This window comes from Triturus cristatus, chromosome 3_2 (genome assembly GCF_964204655.1).
Source record: "Triturus cristatus chromosome 3_2, aTriCri1.1, whole genome shotgun sequence".
Lineage (NCBI taxonomy): Eukaryota > Metazoa > Chordata > Amphibia > Caudata > Salamandridae > Triturus > Triturus cristatus.
Genome location: NC_140584.1, coordinates 869,739,766 through 869,762,562, shown reverse-complemented (window position 1 = coordinate 869,762,562; position 22,797 = coordinate 869,739,766). Strand labels below are relative to the sequence as shown.

Here is a 22,797-nt window from a genome sequence, read left to right as displayed (position 1 = left end):
TGCAGATCAATTATCTGAGCCTCAGACCTCGCTCTCCAACCTCACAGACACTTTGGACCTGTTACTACTCTTCAGGTAAATAATATGCTAACTTCTGAAGGACCTAAAAAAACGGTCTGAAATTATAAAACACCCTAATGATTATACCTATTTGACAATCCATGTGTTCAAGTACTGTCACGGAATGTAAAGCAATTTGACGTCAGCTAGAGATGGAGCCGTTTTTTTTCACCTGCCGGATACAGCGTGGAACTCAAGGCACAGTCACGAGGCAAGGAGACATAGATAAGGAGACACAGGCATGGGGACAAGGAGGCACAGACAAGGCAAACAAGAAGACACAGTCACAGGGACAAGGAGACACAGACAAGACAATAAAGAACATACTGGTACTAGTGCAAGATGACACAGGCTAGACAAACAAGAAGTAAAGCACAGGAGCAAAGAGAGAAAGGCGAGGCAAGCAAGAAGACACAGGCATGGGTTCAAGGAAGCAAAGACAGGACAGACAAGGAGACAAAGGCATTGGGAAAAGGAGGCACAGACAAGGCAAACAAGAAGATGCTGGTATGGGTGCAAGTTGACATAGGCTAGACCAACAAGAAGTAAGGCTCGGGAACAAGGAGACAAAGGCTAGACAAGCAGGAAGAGAGGCTTGAGGACAAGGAGAAAAGGACAGGACAGATAAGGAGACAAAGGCATGGGAACAAGCAGGCACATACAAGGCAAAGAGGAACACAGACACTGGGACAAGGAGACACAGACAGAAAAAATTAGGAAACTAATGCATGGGGAAAAGACAGCTGCTGCCAAGGCACACCCAAATTTGGGGCGCTGTGCCTATGGTGGATGCGCCAGGGCCAGCCCATCGTGTTGGGGGCGGTGGCAGAGGACACCGTCACTACCAAGCAATATCTGCTCCAGTGATAGGGCCCCGGGCGGGCAGTAACCCGGGAGTAGTTTAACACTTCCGGATCCCCGCCGATCGAGTCTTCACCAGTCTCGCACATAAAAGGGGCAGCGGTGCGGCGGAGTGGTTTCTTTTGCACCCACCGCTCCGCCGACAGTACGCTGCTGGTCCCTCCTGCCGGGGTACCAGCTCAAGTTCTTTTTGTAAATGTTTCTTGTTGCATCACTAACCTTGTCCCTGCATATCCAGCGTTGAGCCTACGAGTGAGATTATGATTGGTCAACCTGTGAGGGCCCCTCTCTAAGAAGAGAGGCCCACCCCCTGGGAACATCGCCCCAGAGTAACTTCTGAAGGAGGCCCGTCTGCACGCCAGGTTACCTACCGCGGGCACCCCCATACACCCTCATACCCTCTGGGAATACCTCCCCAGAGTTACTTGTTCAGGAGGCCTATCTTTCCGCCAGGCTACCTACCTTGGGCACCCCCATACACCCTCATTATCCCTCTAAGGTCCTGTGCTAGCTTTACCCCCACAAGCCCATGACGGGGATTTTCTGTAAAGGCCTGTTGGCAGCAAGCACTCCCACACCCCCGCAGCCTCTAGCCGACTTGCTGCAAGCACCCCCTGGGAGGGCCCAGTGAGACCACTGTCCCACCTATCCCAAGCAAAAGGATGCCTTGTATGGGCCCGAAATTCCCCACTAATCATGACCTCACCCGCTGACCTAGAATTCGACTATAAATACGACAAAAACATAAAAGCTGCAAAAGAAAGAGTTAATGCAAATGAACAGCAAATAGATAACCAAAACTCCCAACCTAAATAATGCAAGGCTGAAATAGAAAAATGAATGCAGCAAAGACACAGTAAAACTTAAACTGTACGAAAAACGACTGTTGAAGGAGATGGTGGGCGGGTCAAAAATAACTTGAGCTGGTATCCCGGCAGGGGGGACCAGCAGCGTACTGTCAGGTGCCACAGAGGGAATTCACACGTTTCTTCATAGAGAGCTTGTTATCTACCAACAAACCCACATTTGTTACTACTGCCTTAGGCTGAGAGGCCATGTCCAGCTCTTTCGGCCACCAGTCCTCTGACCATAGTTCCTGCGCCTTACCCAACAAGAGGATTTCTGTCTAACCACCATTGAACTGTGGACAGCTCATGCTTTCCTTATACAATCAGTATATCTGGCTTTAGAAGCTTCTGGGCCATGACCTATTGAGATCACCATTTGTTTTTCATCTTGCTAAAATATTATTTTGAACCCGCAGGATTTCACAATACTAACAAGCGGGGCCACAGAAATGTTAACAAGTATTGGCATAGCCAACAGGTCTCGCCTTTGGGACCATATAAATGTTTAGCCGGAGCTATTGGCTTTGCCAATGTCTTTAAACTATACTGTAAAGCATTGTAACAGCTATGCAGCATGTTGAAAAATTATAATAAAGTGTTCTAAGAATTTTTGTTCCCTTATATTTAACCAAGAAGTAATTCTTCACAACTGAACCATCCTATTAAAAAAAAAGGATTAACATAGAAAAATGTCTTCTAGTTTTTGTGCCCTTTCAGCGCTGGCAACTTATTTCTGCCTGTTCTATTGCTGGTTTGTTATAGCTTTTGTTTTGTTATGGGGTGGATGGTCGCCTGCTCAGAATGCTGATGGCTGTCACACAGCATTCAATCAAGGCCATCAAACAACTTCCAAACAGTTCTGGGCGATATCAAACATACAGGCCTAAACACTTATTCGGTGAAATTACTAAGGTGGGCAAACCATATCATTAATTAAATGTTATATGAAGAAATCAAGCAGTTATGAAACAGATAAGCGAAAACAAAATGACTTCAATTGCGATGATGGAAGGAAAGTGTAAACAGACATCCTGAACAGGGCTAACGATATTGCTACACAATCGCTATATAAATGAAGAAAAGTAAAAAAGAAGTTGAGGAATCTAAAGTTACAGATTTCAAGAACCCTTTCTCTGGGATAAGATGTACCTGTAACATCGGTCATCTAGAGAGCGAGATCAATAAGCACAAATAAGATGAGCGTTACAAATAAGGACCATCCACAAACTCAACCCAACGTCTATAGCCTGTTATTTTGAACTTTCAACAGCCAACATTTATTATTTTAGTACTTTCGGAGTGCTTGACGGCCTTTTCCACGACTCAACGTAGATGTGTAGGAGTGGTTGGAATGTATGATGTCTTAGGGGATATAGGATTTGAGCATTGTTGGCACCTCAACCAATTCTAGTTCTTTGCATAGAATTTCGATTTGCAGAATGATTGTGAAGTCTCGGCAGTCAGTAAACTCTGTTCAAGCTGTGTATACCAAACCATGGTGTGTTTGTAGCAGTTTGGAGACTGTAGCGTTTCATTCTTGATAAAAATTGTCAGTTTGTTTCTGCATCCCTAATAACTATACACATTCCATGCCATGATGTTTGGGTGAAGATGTTACCTCTTCGACAAGGACGCGGCAATCGTAAGTGAGTAGAAATGACCTGGCCTCCTGTAGGAAGAAGCAGCAGAGGTCGTCCGGAGCCTTGCGCACTCAAAGTGCATTCTGCGCAGCTCAGGCTGGGAAGCAGCAGAGCTCCTGAGCAACGGGAGAGGGACTGAGGGATGGGCACTGTGGGCGCGGTGACCACTTCTGGGTCACCGTGTGCCCGGGGCCCCATCACTGGTGCACATATTGCTTGGCAGCAATGGTGTCAACCGCTGCCACACCCAACATGATGGGCTGCCCCAGGCGTATCTACCATAGGCGCGACGCCCCCAATTTGGGTGCACCTTGGCATATGGCCAGGCATCACCGAGCACCAGCCCTTACCATGGAGTGACCCAGATCCCCCCACCTGCCCTCCAGCATCCCCTACTGCAACAGACAGAACAAAAACATCATTTGAACTTTTGGGTTAGGGGTTTTAACCCCACTGCTGTATTTATTATGATAAGCAACCACAAAACATTAAAATTGCACTCAAATCATTTCACAAAATTATATGCAGTAATACCATAAACCAGAGACATGATTATTACAATTTTGATTGATGGCTAACCTTAACATAGACTCTAATACATAGCCATTCCTAACCATATCTAACCTTGTCTCTGCGCATCCAACGCTGAGCCTACAAGTGAGATTATCACTGGTCAACCTGTGAGGACCCCCTCTTTAAGAAGAGAGACCCAACCCCTGGGAATACCGCCCCAGAGTAACTTGTGCAAGAGGCTCATCTGCCTGCCAAGTTACCTACCTTGGGCACCTCCATACACCCTCATTACCCCCTGGGAATACCTTCCCAGAGTATCTTGTGCAGGAGTTCCATCTGCCCGCGGCGCCAGGTCACTTACCTTGGGCACCCCCTTATACCTTCATTATCCCTCCAGAGGCCTGTGTTATCTTGGCGCCCACATGTTTAAGCGGGGATTGGCCGTAAAGGCCTGTTGGCAGCGAGCACTCTAGCCGACATTCTGCAAGCACCCCCTGGAGGGCCCTGTGAGATCGCTGTCCCACCTATACCAAGAAAAAGGATGCCTTCTATGGACCAAAAGTTCCCCACCAATCTCGACTTCACCCGCCTCAGGACAGCTTAATTTGTCACAGCTACTGGTGCAAGTAGACACTGGCTAGACAAACATGAAGTAAGGCACAGGGACAAGGATACGTAGACATGGCAGAGCAGAAAAGAAACAAGAAAACACCAACACAGAATGAGGTGATTATAGACATGGGACATGGATATTTAAACAAGACAAACAAGGAAGCGACAATAATCAGAAAATAGAAACACTAGCGAAAAAATAGAGTAAAACAGACACATGGACAGTAGACAGCCAAAGAAACAGATGTACAGTCAAGGGACAGAGAAACTGAGCAAGGAATCACAGAGGGTGACAAAAAAATCAGACTGGAAAATAGAAGGGCATAGTAATGGAGAAATGGGAACTCAGACAGTAGGATGGCGGAGAACAGAGGCAGATATGGGTCCCCGGACATAGAAAAACAAGAAAGCACAGCTACTAGATATAGAAGGCTCATACACTGGATCATCGGGCAATAAAACAAGGAGACACAAGCAAAGTGATGGGGCTCAGCAACACGCTGAGGCACAGGTTCGGGTATAGGAGAATATGGGTAGGCACATAAATATAAGGCACAGACAGGAAGGTAGCATACACGGTCGGGTGGCACAAGCCCTATAGAAAAGAGCACAAGTTTGGGGCAGTGGTGAGGAAAAACGGACATTGTTACAGGGGATACAGAAACTGGAAAAGCTGACCCAGAAAGAGTGGAATACAGACATTGGACATTGGAGCTAGCCAAAGGCAAATCAAAAACAGAGAGATGAAGACATAGGAATGGGGCAAAAGAAAGCAGATTCAAGCACCACAGACACCAGGGATACAAACACACGCACAATAGGACACAGACCTGGAGACAGGAAGACGGAGAGGGGTTCAAACCAGACATCAGAATGAAGGAACGTAGCTTTTAGATCTTATGATGCCATCTGGAGGAAACCTGGTATGGCAATTCTGGCAGGACTGTTCCTTTTTAGAGCAGGACTAAGGCTGATTTGCACTGGCTGATTTCTATTTAAAATACCAGAAGAACAAAAAATAATTGACTGGAGTACAGCCTGAACGTTCAGCAGAGGCTGAGATTATTTCAAGCATTTCTTCTGTCACTTTGTTATTTGTTGCAGTAGACACCTGGAATTGGATAGGTATGACCAGACATGGGTTCCACAAAACTCAAGAGAGACCTCACTGCTGAGGCCTAAGTGGGATGAAAATGGCCTGGAGTTTAATAAGTGCTCATCTGGAGGAGCCCTAGCCTGGTAGTTCACCCTGCACTGTTCCTATTAAAGCAGGACCAAGGTTGATGTGCACATGACTGCTCTGTCAAGAGTAGCACAATGGGCAAAAAAACAATGGACTGGAATGCTGCTGCGAGCCATCACCAGTGGCTGAGATTCGTTCAAGCATTCCTTCGTATGTTGCAGTGTATTCATATTGACGGCACCTGAAATGGAACCATTGGAAACCACCCACTACTAAGGAAAGACACAGGCGCCCACTTGAGCAGAGCACAAAATCAATGAGAGTACCATGGATCTAAGGTTATGTCATGTGCCGCATTGTCATTGCACTGCTCTGTTTATTGTTTTAAATAAGAAGAGCTAAAAAAAAACAAATTATGAGAGTACTATCACGAAACATGAAGACACTGAAACCAACACCACTTGTTAATGACAATGTCAGTGACACAACATGCATATCTTATCTTTGCTTACTGGTTGGTGGTAAAAATCAGGACCGGTGCCCAATAGAGACTTCTGTGGTGACAGCCGGCAGCCATAAATAAGATGGGACTGAGAACACATAGAGTACAAGATCAGGAACAAATGACAACTAACGAGGACCTAAACAGTAGATACATGAAACAAACTGGAGGCTTAAGGGGAAAAAAGCTCACAGGATCAAAAAACACAGTTAAACTAAGTGTACAAATGCACAGACATGGGGTGAACATAAGGCTGAGGGTCACAAGACATATCATGCATGGTTTGCATCAACACTTACCTACACTAACTAATTCCAAACAGCACCAAGTGGCTTTTGAAAATGGTTACTATTGTGCTGTTTGAATAGTTTAACATATCTGTTACGCATCTTTTGGTGGGTTTTCGCCTTTCTTTTTGCTTCTGATCTTCTGTTTTTGACTGCATGCTGAATTTCATTTTTGCTGGCTTCGGGACTCTGGGAACGTTACCACTGCTGACCAGTGCTAAAGTGCAAGTGCTCTATGTCTAAAATGTAATGGTTATGTGTTTCTCCATGATTGGCCTATTTGAATAACTAGTAGGTCCATAGTACAGTGCACCAAGGTTGTCCAGGGCCTGTAAATAAAATGCTGTTAGTGGGCCTGCAGCACTGATTGTGCTACCCACAGGAGTATCCCTGCAAACATGTCTCAGGCCTGCCACTGCACTGCAGAGCCTGTTTGTGCAGTTTTAAACTGCCATTTCGACCTGGCAAGTGAATCCGCTTGCCAGGCCCAAACCTTCCCTTTTATTACATTAAAGGCTCCCCTAAGGTGGGCCCTTGATAGCCCCAAGGGCAGGGTGCAATGTATTTAAAAGGTAGAGAAAATGAGAGGTGGCCCTCACACCAAGGGAACAGGGCACTACAAATCAGTAGAATAAAAGACTCCCATGAAATCAAGATGGCACACAGTAGATACAATCAATCACTCGCAACATACAACCATTCCCTTCACTCTCCCTTTGCATGCAGTTGAAGTCCTATAATTTTAAGCACAGACCACCAGAGAGGAAATTTATATAAATCTTTAATATCATAGAGATCACATATAGATACCCAACTTCTTTATCATAATCTCATAATGCATACAAAAAACATATCAGTTAAAAACAATCTATAAGCTAAAAATAATTCCTTTCCAAAGCCCCCAATGGTATTGGTGCAACAGGATGCAATAAAGAAAATACATGGTGTACAACAATATTCAAATGGAAGACCCCTTAACAAACAGTGTTGCTACATCTGTTAGAGGTGCTGATCTGTAATTTCTTAACCACCAAGAGTCCGGATGGAATGAATGTATTTCATCTAGAATCGCTCGTTGTAATCAGATTCAACACATTGAATCCGTTGACATGTTTCAGTAGACTAAACCAAATCTCGGACACCTTTGTCAGGACAAATATTTGACTCTGAACCTCCATCATATTAGGAATAACAGTTTTTGAAAAATTTGTTTTGTTTCGTATTTTATATAGTGCAAACTTGACACGAAAGTATCGGGTATCAGAGCGCTTTACACGAGCACCAGTTGCGCTACATGAGGACACATTCATTTTTGTTCGGCACGGGGAGATTAAGTGCTTTGCCCAGAATCACAGGATGTTCAGCGTCGTTGCCGAGACTCAAACCCAGTTCTCCAGATTCAAGGACGACCGCCCTAGCCGTTAGGCCAACTTCTCTCCACAGTTTATTTCATATCATATGAATGCAGTACACTATTGTTGCAATATATGTTATGGTCAGCTTCTATTTTCTATGTTTCTAGGGCTTTTCTTGGCCTCTGTGAATGGGGTTTCGCCCTCTGTAGTTTCCAGGGATCTCGTCCATCATTTGTTGCTGCAGCACTTTTCGTCCAAAGTAGGATTGGTATACCCAGACATGGATCCCTGCTCGCCATGCCACTGGATTCAAGCTAGCTTGGCTGATGAGGGGTGTTACCCCAAAACCCATCCCAGGATGGTTGTTTCCGGTCCAAGGAGGTCTCGGCTTGGTAGTTCAGGCTGGACTGTCCCCATGAGAAACAGGGTCAAGATTGATTTGCATAGGGCTGAGTCCAAACTGGGTTGGCGAAGTGAGCAAAAGAATGATGGATTTAACCCAGATTGCTTGACGGGTGGTGAATGTTTGATTCATTCAGAAATCTGACCATCATTTTTTGCTTCAGCACTGTTAGAAAGTTGACATTTTCCTACTAAACCATTCTGTGCCCCTGCTTGTCCCTAGAATACATGTCTAGGCTAGATGACAGTTGGACAATCCCACACAAAGGGAGCTGAGGTCGGCTCTGCATATCCTGATGGCCCATCACCGGGCTGATGAGCCTTCCTGAGCTAGAGTGTTGGGAGGAGCTGACATTTGCACATGAATTAGGGCTGTGCCTGTCCCCACACAAATAAGTCTCCAACCCCTGTAGTGTGCCTGGAGCCAGGTCAAGGAAGGGCAGGGTCTTGTGCACTATAAAGACCTTTCTTCGAAGTCTCCCTATTTTAAAGGCTAAAATAGGTATAAGTACTGGACCGCTGTCACCATAAACTCAGAACTCTTCTGGACTGAGGACATTCTGCCAGGAAGAAAAGCTATTGTGCCACCAGGAGGGACTGTCACTTTGCTGTTTGATTCTCAGTGTTGGCCTGCTGCTTCTGTCCTTGGAGTGAGGACTGGACTTTGTTCTCTAAATCCTGCTTTCTAAAGTTTTTCCAAGGCCTTGAGTTGAGCTTGCCTCCTGTTGGAAGTCTCAGAGCCATCAAAGACTTCACCTGTAGCACCTTGGCTCCTCTTCTGAGAGCTCTACTGGCCAACTGGTGCCAAATCCAGTTCGTGGGCCCTAGAAAGTGAGTTTCAGTGCTACCAGAAGAACCCAACATCAAATGACTTCGAAACTAGCACCTGTCTGCAACTTTGACGCCGTGCCGCTGCCTGCAATAAAGCTGTGGACCCTGCTCAACGCAATGCCCACGACTTACAACACAGGCTTCTACGATGACGCAGCATCTCTGAAGAACCGCCACTGTGGGAGTCCGGAGCACCGCACCACTGACATCCATGATGCACCGCTCCGACTCCGATGCCACAGCTGTGGCCCAGTGGTTCGACCTCAACATTGTGAAATCGAAGCCTCACAGCTTGACCTGCAATGCATCATCAACGCCGTCCAGCAGTAAGGAACCAAGGGTTATCTCAGCAAGCGCAGATTCATCTCCCTTGCGCCCCACAACGTCCCTGGACATCAGAGACTCCACGACTCTAGCACCACCGCCAGCAACCGATGCCTCACTTGCTTCCGTGACGCCTCACCTCCTTAGTGCAATGCACTGTCCTTGAGTGCCAAAGAGCCAATGGCCTGCATCGCAGTAAGGAACCAACACTGCCCTTGCCTACCCGATGCCTCACTTCCCCTGCGTCTTGCATCATCTTTGATTTACGACACCTACAAGGTGATCCGGCATTCGCACCCTCGAGGTAGGACTGACTTTGTAGGGTCGTTGATGTCACGCACGACCAGATAGCCCCATAGGAGCTATTGTTTTCTTAAAAGCTTTACTTGGTTTAACCTTTGAAAATTCATATCTTGACTTGTGCATGTTAGATTTTTGTCATTTTGGTCTTGCTTTACTCAGATACATCTTGGCTAATTTTCTAAACTAGTGTACTTTTGTGGTATTTTCACTGTGTTACTGTATGTTTGCGTAAATACTTTATACATTGCCTATGGGGATAAGCCAGACTGCTCCTGCCAGTCAGGTGAACTTAAGGCCCAAGGACAGAATGGGATGAACTTATGGCCCACATATAGACGGTTTGATGAATTTACGGCCCATGGATGGACAGTATGAGTAGTTTTAGGCAGGCTGACAGTTTTCCTGCCTTCGAGCAGATGGCTAGGCTGATGACTCTCAGCTCATCCTCCATCTTAAAAGTACTGCCCAATTTCACCATGAATTTCAATCGACCCTGAGGTTCAGTTGGAACTGGATGGGCACCGACGCTCTCAAGCTTAACGCCGATAAGAATGATCTTGTTATTCAAGGCAGTGATGACAAAGTGCTTTGGCCTATTGAACTCCATTAGGAAAGTTACACCTCTCCTGTCACCAGAAGCTTTGAAAGCAGCTGTTGCAGAGGTAAATGTGTCCCATTTGGCGTATGCAAACTCCCTGTATTTGGGTCTCCCTGGAACTTCTTTACACAAATTATAAATCATTCAGAATACAGCAGAAAAGAGAATCAGTAAATTGCATAGACATGCACATATCTCTCCTGCCTTAATGAAGCTTCACTGGCGACCTGTTAAACAGAGAGCTTTTTTAAAACAGCTTGCATTATTCATCAATCCATTCATGATCAGGCTCCATCCTTTGCAGCAAGGAGAATCAAGAAGTCTGTTCCTCCTCAACCTCTCGGCTCCTCTCTTGCCAACCAATTGAGGATCCCTCAGTTCAAGCGACAGAAAGCAGGGGGCAGGAGCTTCTCTGTCCTGGCCCCGTCTTATGGACCTCTCTGTCTTCCCCGATCAGGCAGGAACATCACTTCCTGAGGCTCAGAAAGCTTTTGCAGGTCTTGCTTTTCTGGCAAGTTTTTTAGCCTGAGACGTCTTTCCTGTCCCTCCTGGCGGTCACAGCACCAAGAAACCCTTGCATGTACGTGTGCTATATGTTTTAACAATAACAATATAACATGAACAAACTGTGTCGTTAACATGTAGCTCTTGGAGAGTGTGAAGAATTTTAAGCACACTGACAGATTGCCATGTTTGGTGTGCATGGCCGGTTAGTATGACGGGCTTGAGATGTATGTCAGAATATTTGACGTGGTTGGGCAGATATTTATATATACATAGTTGTGAGCAGCTTGGGGCACACAGACAGACTGAGGAGTTTGGGGTACACGATCAGTCTAAAGAGTTCACTCTAACACTGATGGGGCATATCAACAACAACCGGCGATAATTATCTCTAAGCGCACTTAGCGCTAGGATAATTATCGCCGGCTAGCGTGAATTTTTATCGCTGAGATAGCGTGCTATTAGCAATGCTTATCTCATCAGCGATAAAAATCCTCACGCTAACAGGCTAACGTGAGATTATCGCTGGAAACCCAACGATAATCTCACGTTACCTTGTTGATAGGGACAGGCAAACTTAGCCATGATATCCTCCTTCCATAGGATATCATGGCTAAGTCAGAAAAATACCAGACGTAAAAAAAGCAGCGTTAACCGCGGTTAGCGCTGCTTTTTTTGTCTCTAACAGGGTTAGCGACATTCTTGATAATAGGAGAAATGTCGCTTAGCGGCATTTCTCCTATTATTTTACTCTGGAACGCCCCCTTTGCATCTCATTAGAGATGCAAGGGGAAGCGTAGAGTAAAAGGGTGCTAACATGCAAATTTGCATGTTAGCACCCTGTTGTTGATAGGGCGCTAGTTTTATCTCTCCTTTTTTGGCTTTTAAAGCCAAAAAAGCAGAGATAAAGCCCTTGTTGATATGCCCCGATGACTGTAGAATCTAGGGCTCCCAATTGGTCACTTTTTACTACCATCCTAGCAAAGAGGTCAGAGCTATTTCAGCTTGCAATGCAGGCTGTAGAAAAAGTAAATTCGGCTACATTCATTACTACAATGTCATGCTCCACAGCACAGTGACATCACAAGATATCCATAGCATCAAATGAAATGAATACATTTACTTTACAATAAGAGGACCTAACCGTTCCAGTATTTTATTTGGTGGTCAGTAAGAAGGATCTCTTAGGACGCCAAGGGGAACTTAAGACTGCAATGATTCTTGAAGAGGCGGTGGTGGGTGGTTCTTTTCCTTTGGGATCACGAAACTCCACTATGAGGGAGTCAATGGATTTTCAAAGAAAACTCTTCATAAGGAGTTATCTTTCTCCTGTATGACAGTCGTTTGGAATACAAGCGACAATCCAACCCCGCATTTGACTCTCCGTGAGAGAGCGCGAGCCTATCAGCATGCATTTATTCCAGATTGGCTGACTCATAACGTTTTAACCGAGCAAATTACTGACTGACAGACAGCTGCTACACAACTCCCCATAACAAGGAATATAAATCCCTCCTCATCAAACCCACTCACCATGAGCTTATACCTGCAGATGTTCAGGCACGACTCCACACCCGCCTTAATCGAGGTAACAGAACAGTCCTTGAGCTACAGGAGGGATCCCGGTGCAGAGCTTCCGCAAACAGCGAGTCTCTATTCTCCAGATCCAGCGATCACGAGTCTTGAGCTCTGTTGTGTCACTTATAGACCCACTGCCTCTGAGACTACAGACTGTTGTTTGGGTTTGAAGCTCAAAGAGGACTCGGTATTGAACCCAGGACAATAGTTCCCTTGTCACGAACCCTGTTGGGACTGTAACTCCATGATCCTAAATTTGCAGTCATTTCTAATTGCAACAGGGGAAAGGAAAGGCATCCTGGCCTGCAAATCGCCGTAAGAGCCCAACCACAAAAGAATATTTGTCAATGCTTCTAGAAAGTGGAAGCTACCTAAATCAATATCTTGCTCAGTTTGAATCCTCTATGATGTTAAAATATTTATTTTAGTATGATTTCTTGTTAGTACCACTGACCGGATCTGCGTATTTATCATGTACAGTATGATGCATTGTATGGTAGCTGACTCAACCTTCTCGTCACCTAGTGTTTGCTCGGCCCTTACTGCAAGCCCACCTGGACAGCTTGGAGAGTTCTTGAAGCCCTACTGTTCTTGTCAGACCAGTTTCCAGTGCCCTGATCTACAAGGGACACATGTAGCATTCCAGAAAGTCCTGAGTCAAGTTTGCACCACCTGCAGTTCACACGTCGTATCCAAAGCAAACTTAATTTCACAATGTGGATGAACTATGCTATGCAATGAAACTTATGTAAAGTTTACCAAACACTCAAACCACTATGATGTCGCTTCGATTGAAAACCTTTGAATGTATAATTAAGGCATCACACCTTTCTATTTAGCCATAGGTGTGTAATGCATAAGCTAAGCGTGCAGAACATTGTTAAATGAGCACAAGTCTAGGGCCTGTGGGCTGCAGTGGTTCGATAAAGTTACCTACAAGGTCTTAGCCTCATGCTCACTTAAACTGTGATCCTTCTGTTTATTCACAGCCAGGCGCTGTGCACACTTCTGCCCGCATCCTTGGAGGTGCCGAGTTAAAGAATCCTTTCATATTGAGCTAACCCACAGGCTCAAGCCACTGCAGACATGGAGAGATAATGCAGTGGGGCTTGGGCACATATTTGTGCGAAGGTTTAAGTGTTTTTTAAGTCACACCCTTAATTGCATCGACTACTTAAAGCCCTGGCTCCGCCCAGCTTGGTCCAGGGCATGCAGAGCTTACAGCACCCATCAATCTGCTGCTACCCTAATGCACGAGGAATGAAGCCGCCCTTCTTCAAAGGGAGAGTCATGTCAGGCTCATTGAAGCAAATTACACATCATTAGATGCGGCAGAAGGCGCGCGCCGCACGACAGTATGGTCCGTGTCCGCCTATCAGATGAAGGGCCGCAGTGGAAGAGCAGGCGGCCGGGCCTGGGCTCCGCTTCCAGTAAAGCTGTGCTCGCCCCCACCCCCCGTACCCACCTCCCCCTCCATGCCAGGGAGTGGAGTGTGGAAAAGGAAGAGGCGCAGACACCAAAACAGCGCGCGCGCGGCCCTCGGTAATGCTCTTTCCTAGACGCACTTATTGGAAATGATTCAGCCGCCGGGCCCTGCGGGGCCATCTGTTCTTGGGAAAGCTTCTCTCCTGCTGTACCTTCCCTTCCAAGGCATCCCCACTCAGCCCCCACCCCTCCTGGGAGATCATACACTGATTCCAAACCCTTCAAGAAATAATCCACCCTAAAAAGCTTCTTCTCAAGGAGACCCGCCAGAAATCATCTGGCATTCTCTTCCAAATAGAATCAGAGGACATTCATCCATGGTTCTACCCAAAAAAACTATGTAGTAATATCTGTCAATTCAGTTTACTACCGAAATACCGAGTTTATTTTTGTAGAAAATATTTTCTGCTCGTTATATTGACTGTCACGTCGTAATAGTCTCTGCCAAATCCGACCCTTGCTCCAATAGCGCCCTGGGCAGAAAGAAATATGCCGCCCTCGCTAGGGCTGATGACTCAAATGAGGCCGCAGCCCCTTTCCACAGGTTAGTCCCTGCGGGGCTTCATCCAGGCCCCCACTCGCCTCTCAACACATATCCCCGCGCCTCCTCAGCTCATCTGAATCACCCACAGCTTAACTTCCTCGGACTGGGTCAAGTTGTTTGCTGGGGACGGGGGTGTTGAGGTGTAGAGGCAGGGGTGAGAGGTAGAGGGGAGGTCAAGGTAGGAGGCTGACAGGGTGCTGAAAACAGCGACTGCAGCACATTAAAACAACAAAAAGAAGACCTTTTAAATGGAATCACTGGAGCCAAGGAAGAGGGGCTTTGCTCTTTTCATCCCTCTTGTTACCTCCTCATCCGTCTCCCCATCCCATTCCTCACCAAGGAGCAGCTTGTCTGCTCTACAGAAACCTATCACCTAACAAAGTCTAATACTTCCCCCAAAATGGCACCACCTACCTGGCCTGCTATGCATAAAGGGGGAAGTGCATCACCCACATATCCTGATAATACCAAAGAAACCCCAAAAGAAGAAAAACACAAATCAGTCACCATCAACAGAAACAGGGAGGGAGGGACGGGCTCAGGAATGGAACGGGAAGACCAGGGCTCGGAGTAATGAAGATTACCCGTGAGTAACCGGGCAAGATTGGCACCCTGAGCCCAGCTCGACCATGCCAAAAACTAGCGCTGATCCCTCCACCTGCAGCTTGGCTTTCATCCAACTTCCTTCTACCTCTCAGCCAGAGACAAGTCTCATTCTGAATCTTCCTGTCAATTTTTAGATCCTCCACCTTCTCTCTTTCTACTCCCTGAGAAACCCGTGTGCTGTTTCCGGGGCTCCAATTTACTATCGGTTTGGAATTTCTCTCCCTCCATTCTTTTATCCCATTGTTTTTATAAATTAATACCCAGCTGACCTTGGCAAAATGAGTGCTTTTGAGGATTATGCTGCTCAAAATCTATTAAATTTGTGCCCGTCTTTTTTGGGAAAGCCCTCAGTCGCCAATTTATGTGTATTTAATTTGAACAATATAAAATTAATTTAAATAAAATAAGACTTCACAGGCTTGAAAGCTGAATCGTTTTGATGGATCATTCATTCGCAGATCCACATGGGCACAAGAAACATAGGAACCCTGTAACATGAGGCGTTTCCCTGTTTAATGCTAGCCAACCGATTCTATACACTGAACAGGCTGACATTGCTACAGAATGGCTTGTGATTCCCCTTCAATGTTTTCAGAGGTTCGCACAGGGCTTTAAGTGAGCCGGGTCCTGCTGGGTCTTAGACCCAAGTATTTAAAAATTGACTTTGAAACGGATTCCTATCGGGCTTTATATTTATGTCCTTAACTTTACAGGTGCAACACTGAACAATTTCCCAACTATAACTATAAAAAGTCTTTAGGCAATCCAGGTCAGTGATGCAATCTCTGTTTACATTTCACACGTTTTACTTCATCTTGCCTTTCCCAAGAGTATCTGCTTTACCCAGATGTTGTGCTTTAGTTTCTTCTTGTAGCATAGGGCTCTTGTAGAGTGCACACTGTGGACTGAGTAACAGCTAAGGCCCGAATTTACTAAATTTTTACACAATGTAGCAAGGGCACTTTCTGTACTTTGTTGCGTGAAACGCAGAGAACAGAAATGTGCCATACTTGCAAAGATATGGCACACATCTGCTCTTTCCTTGCACTGGCGCACTTGGAGCAGCCTAGCACCAAATCAGACACTCTTGTGCCACAACGCCAGGGTGACTGCATTGAGGTCAAAATATTTTTGTTGCAGGAAAGAGCACATTCCTGCTCAAGAACTGTTCTTGGAGGCTTATACCTCTTTGCACGTGTGCTGCAGAATGTATCACACATGCAAAGAGGAAGTAATGAGGAGAAATAAAGATATTTTTCCTCGTTACGCCAGCCTCAGATAGGCTCATCATTTTGCAGCAAACCCAGATTTACAGACTTTAGCAAATTTGGGACTGGGTCAAAATCCAGGGGTGGATGCACTGGAACACCCATACTCCACCCCTTGAATGCCTTCCCAATACAAAGTAAAACAAAGCATAGCGCTGCCATGCATTACTTTTTTTAACGATGTCACACAAATCAGGCTTTGCGTGGCTTAGTAAATCCCAACATGCATTTAGCAAAAATGTAACTCAAAAAAGTAAAACAATCCTGATGCCAAATATTAGTAACTCTAGGTCGTTTGTCTGGTGAGTTCAGGGTATGTACGGGTGTCTATGAGAGGGCACAACTGGGAGTCCCGGAGAGGTGGCTGAAGCCTCTGAGAATTTCTTGCAGTGCCTTTCAATGGGTCATTAAGGTATTCAGACTCCATGCTCATCCAATCCTTGGCCTCTCTTCAGAAGGCACAGAGCGATGGTGACATGGGAGGAAATTGTAATTGTGGACAGTGTGTGAAGGAGATACACAGCTGTCGGAATATGGACAGCATGAAAGTAAAACAAAGCATGGTGCTTACCGGTAAGTGGGTGGGCTGTCTGCATGGGGTAACTTGAAAGGAATTAGGTGCAGGAGAGAGTGAAAAGATAGTGCTGAACAGGCAAGAATGATGTGTGAGATATGCAGATGGAGGATTTCCGAAAATGCGTTGAGAAAAAAGGTGTTTGTATCTAACAGATTTAGAGATGGCAGAGGAAAGTGATTGAAGGGGAGAACAAGAGTGAGTGAGCCAGTCAAAAGACCAGTACCCCTCACACCGACGTTAGCAATGTTTAATTTTCAGTCTCATATTTTCAGAAATTAAAGATTTTCAGTTTTAATTATTCACAACGAACCATCGTTAGTTCTCATTTGTTTGATAACGCTGAAAAGTATTGGTAAAGCCAATAGGTCTGACTGGTCAGGTGGCACACTGGATCAAGCACGTCATTTTACTTCACATAAGCCACGTCTTTAACCACATAGGCCTGGCCTCTTCAACAGGATTCTGGATACACTTCTTTGGTTTCACCCTTCGTAAAGACCTCCAACCTTTTACATCCCACATAAAGCACTGGGTTGGCATGTGACTATCCTAAAGGGGAACCCTTCAAATTCTGCATGCATAGAATGTGAATGCTGACACCCCATCTGTATATTTATTAGGAATCTTTATTGCGTATTCCTTTCTCCTTTCAAATTGGTCAAACCAGGATGTTGGAGCATCTCTGAGTGGTGCCCTCTTGAAGAGATGAATTGTGATTAAGATCAAACTAAGGTGTGAGGGACTAATTTGTAGGGCCTCTAAGTGGCAACATCAGGACCAATTCTCTGACCAATCCAGACTTATTTTGCTGTGATTAACAGACACTCAGCAGGCCTCATGAGCAGCTGGAGACATCCCAACTCACTTGCAATACAATCCTGAGCTCCACTAGATGAACTGGAGCAGTGGCTAGTCCCACTTTCTTTTTTGGAGGACGATACTGACAAGCCAGGCATGCAGGAGAGCTCAAGGTGAGGTTCTTCTCTCCTATGCTTGGCAATCACGCTTCACCTTCGAAAATTTGAGATCTTCTTGATGGGAACTGGGGATCAAAGTCAGACCTGCCAACTGTCACGGCACCACTGTGTCACACGATAACGGCTCTTTTCACACGGTCACCCAGTGAGGAGCCGATTTCACACAATTATCTCGAAGCCCCTGCAGAGAGCAGGTTTCCAGCTAATTGTTTGGAGGTTAAGCTATCAGCGACAGCCTAAAAAGCTATGGGGCATATTATCAAGAACTGCGTTAAAATTATCGCCGCTTTAGCGGCAGAATACTGCCGCTAAAGCGACTATAATGGGCTTGATAATATGCCCGTGAGAATTCCCATAAGAGCCCATGTTCTGGTGTGAACCGGCAGAGACGCTTTACTCGTCCCGTCGCCCCTTCACTGTTGGATTTACTCCCCGTCTTTTGGATTACCATTTCTGGATCCTCTTCCCTCGAACATTTCACTAGATTTGACACCCCTTCTTCGAATTCCGGACCTTTACTGCTCCCGGCCAATTTCAACCTTCGGATGTTGTCCCTTAAGTGCCCAAACGATTGATCACACGCTGATTTATGTCAGTTTTTCACCAATTCAAAGGATTCCCTGTACTTTAGTTGTACTACGCCCAGCACACTTTAAAACTATGACCATAGTCCTGATGATGGCCTGAAACCAACCAGGCTGAAACGCCGTCGACAAAACCCAGCAAAGAACTTTTTGGCTTAATTGTGGTCATTGAGCAAAAATGTGTTCATAACAGATTGTATATTATCATTCCTTCGACCACATTGTTATTATCTTAATTTGCGCCGTTCACGCTGTTTTTCACTCATTGTGTCACTGCGCCGTTCACTATCACTAGCACGCTCAGTGCTCACCTATGTGTGTTTTTGGTCATTTGTACTTTTATTGTACTGTAGTGCTGTAAAAACTACCTACAATATACAATTCTTTTCTAATTTCCTTTGGTCTCCCTTTCCCTTTTTTTCCCCCTCCCTCTGTGATTTATATCACTAAAATATTTGTTCCTTCTAAAAATGATATCCAGCTGAGACGTTGTTGTTCTGTTATAACTATTGCCCGGTCTCTGCTGGGAAAACGGGTGTACTCCTGTTCTTTGTTCCTCTGGTGTGAACCTGGGCTTCTATTGGAATTCCCTGCGGCATATTATCAAGCCCATTATTGCCGCTTTAGCGGCAGTTTTCTGCCGCTAAAGCGGCGATAATTTTAACGCCGTGGTTGATAATATGCCCCTTTGTTTTGGGCTTTTGGGAGGGGTGAAGGCTTGTCGTGAGAGGGGGTATGTGGATTTAAAAGTGTTTCACACTGTGCTCAGCAGAAAGCCCTGCTCTCGTCATGAGTTTGCCTCCTCCTCACATGGCGAAAAAAATTGACAAGTTGGCAGGTCTGCAAAGTGTTGACCAGCATTATGTGCCTGGCCTTTTCCCTATGCATCAAGCTAACAATAAACATTGCTTTTGGTACAGGGGTGAACAATATATAGAGTTGTTCCAAGAAGTATAATTGGCAGAGAATGACAGAAGAGTACACTAAGTCCAGGCTTAGTCGAAGCCACTCTTGATGAATTTACAGTTCAGGAATCAGGTGTTGGCCATATCTGCAGCTTACATCCTGGACTGTGTGATGAAACAGAGCTATTATTTGCTGACGGTTACCCAGGTTAGAGACTGCAATGTTACTCTAGTGTTCACCCATACGCTGCTCATCACACTCCTGCCTCTCTCAACTCCTAAAACGTCACATCTCGACTTACACTTCACTCTTCCATCTAAAACCTTCAGGGGGTTTAAATCCACCATGTTGAGCCTCAAGATTTCAGTCTTCGAAACTGCTTGCGCCCCATCCTTCAGAATGCAGTCTAACTTCAGGGCCGAGCCACCTCCTCGGCTCTAATGACCCACTTTATAAGTCTTGGGAAAACCATTGCCTGACTACCATCTGCTCTCCTCCCTTTCCTTCCTTGGGCCCTCTGCTGCCCTTGACCCTCTGACGTTTATGTAAATATGTACGTCATGTAAATAAGCTCCACACACACTGTTGTACTATCAGAAAACTAATCCTGTCACCACCCCGCCGACAATTGTTTTTATGTGGTGTTGTTGATACCACGTAAATCACTTGTGGTAAAAAGGCTCTAAATTATCAATGCATGCAAATATATAGATACTGATACAAAATTTTACCACAACTTCCTCTTTTTTCTTAATCATGCAAAGCAACTAAATACCAGTCATGGTGAATACGGCATTCATTAACCATCAACTCAAGTAGCCATTGCAGCAAGGAAGATGTCTCCCTACTCCATGCACCCTTTGACTACCACCTAATTACAGATGCTTGGAATAAGGTCTTAGGTTTCATGAAAGAGGGAACTGAAATACCTCTGCCAGATATTAGCCCTCTCCCAAGATCATGTCTAGTCTTTCTAACTCTAACTTAAAGTGCTTATTGTTATCCTCAGTCGGAAAAGTTAAAATATAGACACAATCTTAAAAGTAGACAGGAGAATATCAATGTCCAATGGTTGAATTATCTGCACATTGAGAAACAATTAAATAACTTTGCAGAAAATTCAGTGCCTTTAGGATAGACTTTTTGGGAAATGTTTGAATGAACACATCACTGAGACCAGCTCATCACTGTAACCAGCTGTGGAACATATCTCATTAGAGGAACACTTAATAAACCTTCCAAATGAACAATCAAGATGTCCGCCTTGCAAAAGAGACAAGTTCCTCTAACCTCAACATAGAACACTAACAAATATAATTGCCACTGCCCTATAGTTTCACCTAATGAGAGTTTCCTAATCACCATTTCACATTAGGTTTGATGCATTAGGAAGTTTGTGGTGATGAAGTCCGCGGAGAAACCAGGTAAGTTTACACTATGTTTATGAGCCCTCAGAGGAACCCCTCCAACTGCTGTCCAGTGGAACTTTCTCCACTACAGCTCACAAGCACAGAACCTAAACACATCACCATTCCTAACACTACAACATAACGTCTCTTTGTTAGGTCTCGCCTAGCGATGCGGCGCCATGCGCTGCTCGCGTAGACGAGATAACAAGCACAGAATCTAAACAAATCACCATTCCTAAGACTACAAGATAACGTCTCTTTTTTTTCTTTTTCTAACAAACAACATCATCCATATTTATAAAAAATAACTAAGATAAACATTACTTACATAAAATAAATCAGAAACAAAATAAAAAATTCGATCACATCATCAAACCCTAATGACTAAGCCCTACTATACAGCACTGTGAACTTATCTCAGTTTCCATGGCAAGAACTTATTCAGAGAAGACCTGCGTAGGGTTAAACCAGGAGAAGATACTTTTTTATCCATCTTCCGTCCTGGTGACTGTTCAGGGGAAAGTATCTTTTTCAAAGATACCTGCTCTTCCGCATTTTGTTTTGATGCTTGCTCAGTTTCCTTACCATGTACTTTGAGCACTTTCCCAACATTTCAACAGTGTCCCCCTTTAACTCTCACCACATCGCCTCACACTTTTTCTACCATCACGGGTAGACTGTACCTAGTTTTTCCTTTCTTTGCAAAAATGAGCTCTATCACCCAAACCACACCCCAACACAAAACAGTTGTGGTTTGGCATGTGTTCTTAAACCATAGTTTTGCTTTTGCTTTCTTTGTCCTTCTTCTACTACTCTGAACTAGATACCCTTATCAACACCTAATGTCTTATGAATGTTGATGTCTGTACATTCTATGCCAGTGAGCTGTCGTAGGGAAACATTCCGCTGGATGGCAGTTGGACTGGTTCCTCTGAGGGTTCGACAGCAGTGGCGTCTGTATCCTGGAATTGCTAACAACATAGTTTTAACTTACCTGGTTTCTGAGCCACAGCTCACAGATATAGAACTCAAAGACATCAACCTTCCTAAGACTACAACAAAGTGCTGAGAGCACTGTTCAAATGATAAACAGAGCCGTGAATCTTGGTCAGGCTCAAGACTACCATTCACATTTTTTTACAAGCTTTTTATAATGGTAGGTCTACTCAATGGAAAATTAAAACAGTCAAAGGCACCCCACCAAGGTCTTAATCTTTCGGTGGTGCCCGGCTGCCAGAGATGGCAGTGCACTGAACGTTCACCTTCAGTTGCGGTTCTAGGTGCCCCAAGTTAACTCGACCACCGTACCACCATTTCATCCTCCACTCTCCTTGGTGCCGTCTGGATAATGGACTCAGCTATACTAGCCGGCTCCATGCTTCTCCCAGAGTCACTGCTCAGATGTCCTGTCTTACACATTCAGTTTTTAGAAGGGCCTTCTTCCCATCGTAATGGAGAACATGGCACACGCTGGCACTCTCCACCGCCTGCCTGGATGTCTCCCCATTGATTCTTGGTTGTAAGTCGGTGATTTGCTTCACTACAGGGGCAGAGGCCTTTCATATTGGGAAGGTCCAACTTCTGATATCATAGCCGTGCAAAGTTCAATTCACCAACGTGCACATCACATACGATAGAGGAAGACACGTCTTCATTGCGGTACGGCGAGGTGTACCACTGCAGTCAAGGCAGAGTCAGCCGTGTCTCTGCAGCCAAGGCAGAGTCAGGCATATCTCTGCAGCCCTGGCACAGTCAGGCACGCCACTGCAAACGGGGCAGACGGAAGTGTGCCACTATAACCATGGCAGAGTCAGCTGCATTACTACATCCATCACTGTACCATTGCAACTATGACAGAGCTACTTGGGTCACCATGGATATGTCACAAAATGATGCATCATTGCAGTATGGTATAGACATGAAAATCCCAGGGGAATCAGTGCAGGTATTGCAGAGTCAGGTGCGTCACTGCAGCCATTGTAGGGTCAGCGGCATCACTGGACCTTGTAGAGTCCGGAGCATCACTGTAGATAGGACAGA

At 45.3% G+C, this 22,797-nt stretch overlaps 1 protein-coding gene across 6 annotated transcripts in view; it reads right to left on the bottom strand.

The window, feature by feature from the left end:
* ANKRD13B (ankyrin repeat domain 13B) overlaps nt 1-22,797 on the bottom strand; it is a 362,818-nt gene that overhangs the window by 282,050 nt on the left and 57,971 nt on the right. For 3 of the 6 annotated variants that reach the window (XM_085649222.1, XM_085649223.1, XM_085649224.1), the window contains exon 2: nt 6,230-6,307. The exons of the other annotated variants lie outside the window; for them this stretch is intronic. In XM_085649222.1, coding sequence (XP_085505348.1) covers nt 6,230-6,307 — 78 coding nt within the window. The remainder of the gene's footprint in view (nt 1-6,229; nt 6,308-22,797) is intronic. 6 annotated transcript variants of the gene reach the window in all.